General features: G+C 41.4%; 1 protein-coding gene across 1 annotated transcript; it reads left to right on the top strand.

Moving 5' to 3' along the window:
• Window positions 1-294: 294 nt before the first annotated feature.
• On the top strand, window positions 295-1,055 carry LOC128934592 (2-oxoglutarate receptor 1-like). The gene is given in 2 exon segments (XM_054272314.1): window positions 295-421; window positions 424-1,055. Coding segments are annotated over 2 exon segments (759 nt in total).
• The last annotated feature ends 4,232 nt before the right edge of the window (window positions 1,056-5,287 follow it).

Below are 5,287 nucleotides of genomic sequence, written 5' to 3'. Positions count from 1 at the left end.
TAAAAATTTGGTGTATCTAGATATGATAAAAGTCTTCTAGGTCAAGATCAATTCTTATCAACACAGCAAGGTCTCTCCTTATTCATAAAAGTCACTTTAATAGGAGCACTGATGAGCAGCTGAAAGGAAAGACCTGATTATAAGTTGTTTTTGATGAGAAGTGAGGAGTCTTATCTGTCAGTGAACACCAAACATTTCTCTCTTCTTTAATAGCTAAGGAGAAAAAATGAACACAACAAATGACAACTTAGCCAACTTCATCACCCAGCAAGACACTGAAGTTGACTTTCCCAAATGCACTGTGGGGAAGTTGGTCTGAAGAGTTTGTACCTCCACATTATGCATAACATGGTCTTCCTGCTGGGCTTCCTGGGAAGTTTCATCGTTGTTTGTGTTTATATCTTCAAGATGAGACTTGAAAGATCAGCACCATAATCAGGCTGAACCTGGCACTCACATATCTGCTCTACCTCACTGGCCTTCCCCTCCTGATGCACTACTGTGCTACTGGGGAACACTCAATTTTTGGTGAATTCATGTGCAAGTTCACCTGCTTCAGCTTCCCCTTCAAATTGTGCAGCAGCATCCTCTTTCTCACCTGCTTCAGTGCCTTCATGGTGATGTTTGACACCATGAAGTTCTTTCACATCCAGAGGAAGTGGTGGACAGCAATGGCTTGCACAACCATTTTGTTGAAGGCACTGGAAGCTGTCAGCCCTGTCAATTTCTTGATCTCTTCAAAAGGGACACGAAACTTAAGGTCTTCATGCCTCAACCTGACCAGCTCTGCAAACCTGGGCACAATCAGGTGGCTGCTGACCAGCCTGGCCTTCTTCCTGCCCTTGCTGACAGTGACTCTGTGCTGTGTGCTCATCATTTGCACCTTGGCCACTAGCCCCACACAAACTTGCTGCAAACAAAAGGCTCTAAGACTTGCTGTTGTCCTCTTGGTGGTGTTCCATGTGTACTTCCTTCCCTTCCATATCTTTTGGGTGGCTCTCTTGCCCAAGCTTGGAAGAAAAACTTTCCCAACAATATTAGAACTGATAACATAAGCAGAAATCTTTTCATGAAAGCTTTCATTAAAAGACTGCTCCTCATGTTATCAATTGTAACATTGTTGGGAAAGTTTTTCTTCCAATCTTAGGCAACTGCTCAGGCTCACTATAGTTGTGTCCACCAGCTATCACATGGAGAATAAATCCACTCTGCCTCTCAGCCACCAGCTGCACTTAAAACATGTGGCAACACCTTGCTTTATATTGTGGTGGGAGACAACTTCCAGCAAGCCATGCTCTCTCCGTCAAGGTCTAAGTGGAGCAAATACATCCAGGAGCAAAAACTACATGACCAAGTCAGCTTAAAGTTGTGGAGTCCCTTGAAGTAAATTCCAGCAAACCCAGGATGGCTTTGGTGCTCTAAGCTCCTAAGACAGTTGTGTTGGTATGACAGCAAGAATTGCATCTGACTTTGCCCTCTCCCTGCAGCAGAGGACTTGTCAAAAAGCTTTCTTGGAAACAGGTTTATATACATCTCTCCTAGCAACCAAAGAAAGAGGAGGGAAAAGACAAGACTGTAAGCCACCCTCAAGGCAAAATTTAAAACCATCCAGCCAGACTGTCCCCAAAGACATTTGGGAAACACAGGGTTCTCTAGTTCTGGGCTTTGCTATTGATTACAGAAACATGGAGACCTTAGTCTGGACATGAGAACAACTTCAATTGATTTCAGTGTTGCCACTGATGTAGTGCTTTGTTTATTACAACCTAAGTAAAACAGAGCACATATTGCCATGATTGCTGAAACCACTCAATTGCACACCTAGAATGCTCCTAGATAAATCAAATGCTTTCAGATTGGATGGAAGTTCAATGAACTTCATCATAGGGCACTGAGCAATTTAATGGCAAGACCTCAGAGCTGGCCTAGGGAAGGATGGGAAGACTAGGAGAGGAGGACATATGTGGTCACTACAAGTCTATATATGTAAATATATAAACATATATATGTGGAAAATTGGAGAAAAAATAAATTAAATCATATTAGTTTATAGAAAATGATTATAGATGAGTACCAACCTCTATGAATGTATCAGCTGTGTATAATCCCAGATCCTTCTCATTTCCTACTACCACAAATTAATAGGTTCATACATGATGTCACATGCCTTGACTCCAGAAGAAGTTTTGGTTGCCTGAGATACTCTTGTGTGTAAATTAAGGAAACAGTCTGGAGGAAACTACTTTTGCTAGTTCTAGAGCTAATGCTGAGTCAAGATATTAGTGATTTACTATCAGAGTAGAGGGAGCCACAGAGTGGGGATTTGACCAGTCTCTCCTAGGTTGAGGAGTATTTAATGTTTTCATTATCAAACTAGATGATGAAATAAAGTCTAGTTCTTCTATTTACATATTTACTTGAAACTGAGAGGACAAAATTAAGCTGACAAATTACAGCTATGATCTGCAGAGACACAGGCTGCTACTAAACAGTGACAGGTGCAAAGTTCTATGTTTAAGTATAAATAATGAACTGTGCAAGCACAAATGGAAAAAAAAAAAAAAGTAAACTATTATTTAGACAGCTGTTGTCATTAAATTGCAAAGGTTCCATATTGTTTTCTCCTTACTGCTAGTTTCATACATCCTTGCTGTTTCTCATAGGCAGCTCCTCAGAGCACTGACTCATCCTTCTCACAGAAGCCCAATAACTCCAGTCCCCCTCTCAACCAGCCAACCCACTCTTTTATAGCACTCTTCTTCTTATTGGCTACAGCTGTGGCCTGTTAAAGTCAGGCCTGCTCCTAATCTTTAATAATTAGCCCAGCTGCAACTCCTCAGGGGTAAGATTACTTTCTATACTACCATTATTTTCTTATATCCTATCCCCCTACAGGTAGCAGTTTTGTAGAGAAAGATCTGTGGATACTGTGAATCATAGGCTGGAGAGGAGCAGACAGTCAGTGGGCTGACATTGTCTGCTGTGGCAAAAGAGCAGATGTATAAATAAAAAAAACAGTATTTATGATGCCTTGTGGATATTTAAAATATCTTATGGATATTTAAAACTTTGTTAAAGGACCATCCATCAGATATGTCTTTCAGAAGCACTGCCACAGACCTTTTGAGATGCTTTCTAGTTTAATTTATCTTCTTCTGCACTGTTGTCAAAGGCCAAATTTTACAGGTTGCCAGTAGGTAGTGATCAATCATGGTCAAGCATCCTGGTTTCACATATGCATGGTTAATTCAACCCCAAAAGTTACACAACACAAGGTGGTTCACACAAAATAAATATTTTATGACATAGATTCATTACATCCCAACTGTCCAACATGGGTAAAAAGTTTAATTTAAGCACAAACACGGTGCTTAAATTCTCTTCTTCCACATCAGTGAAGGAACAAGATGTGTCTACCACTTACACATATACATCTGAAGGAGTGGATTAAAAATTATCTTTTTTTGCTCTGTCAGAGCATTTTTAATTCTTGTTCTCAGAAGCTCTTCCCTCTCTAGCCCAAGATGAGCTTATCACACACAAGCAGAAGCTCTTCAGTATAACTACATGTTCAAAATAAAATGAAGCAGCTGAAGGTAAAAATTGGGAAATTGAAGTGTTCAAGGCTTTCCATCTCTAACAGCAAGAGTGACAGTCTCACAGTTTCAGTGACTTGGGGAGCAGCTATCTTTTTGTCCCCTCCTCTCTCTCCTTAATAAAGATGTTTGGTTGCCTTCCTACCTTGCCTGCTCATCCACCACATCTCCTAATTTAGTTTGGGCTAAACTAGCTAACTAGTTGATTTCAAAGTGCCAAAGTAGATTAGGGGATGTTTATGGAGCTGTAGTTCATTGATGGGGAAAAAACCTCCAGGGGAAGGGCAGTCACCACTCCCAGTAGCGTGGCTGGGTCTGGAAAAGGAGAAAAGTTCAGCCTTAACACAGACGCTTTTAAAGGAGTCAAGGACTGCTGAGGTGCTCTGCAGGACTGAGAGATCATTATCTCATGCACCTCATTCCTTTTGCTTACTGTGAAGCTCGATAGCTTCTATTTTTAGCTGCTGTTAAGTTTACTGCTGAAACAAGGATAAGTGCTCCAATTGCAGTAAATAGGAGACACTTCTCAGGCTCTGTACACAGTGTGACAATATAGCTACATAAATTACTGTACTATTGCAGGTTAATTCACACCACAGCCACGCTCCAGTGAGCAGGCTTCTCTCAGAAGTCTCTGGTAGGTTTGTCTGCAAGGACAGTCACATCAGCTCAAGCACCTACCAGCAGGCTGCTCTCTGCCTGGGACTGCAGAGGGCCAAGGGAGTAACTCTGCAAGGCAAACCTCCCAAGGGAATGTCAGCTCTGATGACATTAAAGGTGAAACTTGGGAGCTGCCAACTGTTTCTGTAGACAAGTCAAACCTTCTTCCTCACAGTGACTCTTGTACTGTCACAGATTGCAGCAGAGGTATTTTCTACCTTTGTTTGTCCAGGGAGGCAATCAACAATTTTTTTTCCTTTTCTCCCCAGTTCATGTGTTCCCAAAATAAATGAATGTAAAAAAGGCCTTCCTCATATTCAAACCTCCCAGCGAGCAAAAATACTGACAGTAATGTCCTGCATAAAAGAGAATTCACAAAATCTGTTCTAATCTGGCTGCTCTGCAGAACACCTAAGGAGAGAGTTGTGTAGAGGACTGCATGTAGCCTCTAAATGAACAGCTTGGTAAAGAGCTAGTGGAGAGAAAGGTTAAAACAGCTTGGAAATGGTCTACTTTGACAATGTCTGTGTTGGATATTGCTGTGACAGAAGGCTTCAATTTTGTCCTGACGTAATGGTGTGTATATATAATATATATATGTGTGTATATACACTGCAGCAGCTGCGCAGTGTAACAATGCACAAAGCCATGATCCACCACACCTAGTGCAGGACAGTGCCGGGCTCACCACTGAGTCATTTAGACCTCACATGGATGCTGCCATTTTGCTGATAAGGCTAAGTGAGCAAAATGAAATTTGAATGACTGCTTCCATCTGCCAAGATTTTCTGCTGTGAAAATGCAGGTTGAGTGAACCTAAACTTTAAAGCAGCAAATGACTTTTTTTGAGCACATCACTGTTCAAGTCCTACGAGCTCTGAACTCAGTTTGCTTTTCCCTGCCAGCAGAAAAGGAGTAGAGATGTAAAGGAAAATACTTCATGCATTGCCTTATGTCTTGTGACAGTAGAGGCATTCAACAGTGCCAGCTGATGCCACTTCAATATAAATGCCCCACAATTGAGTCAAGAA

The sequence above is a fragment of the Melozone crissalis genome, unplaced genomic scaffold (genome assembly GCF_028551555.1).
Source record: "Melozone crissalis strain CALT ecotype California unplaced genomic scaffold, PUWL_Pcris_2 ptg000013l_1, whole genome shotgun sequence".
NCBI lineage: Eukaryota > Metazoa > Chordata > Aves > Passeriformes > Passerellidae > Melozone > Melozone crissalis.
Note: the sequence above shows the minus strand (reverse complement) of the source record. Positions and strands in the feature narration are given on the sequence as shown.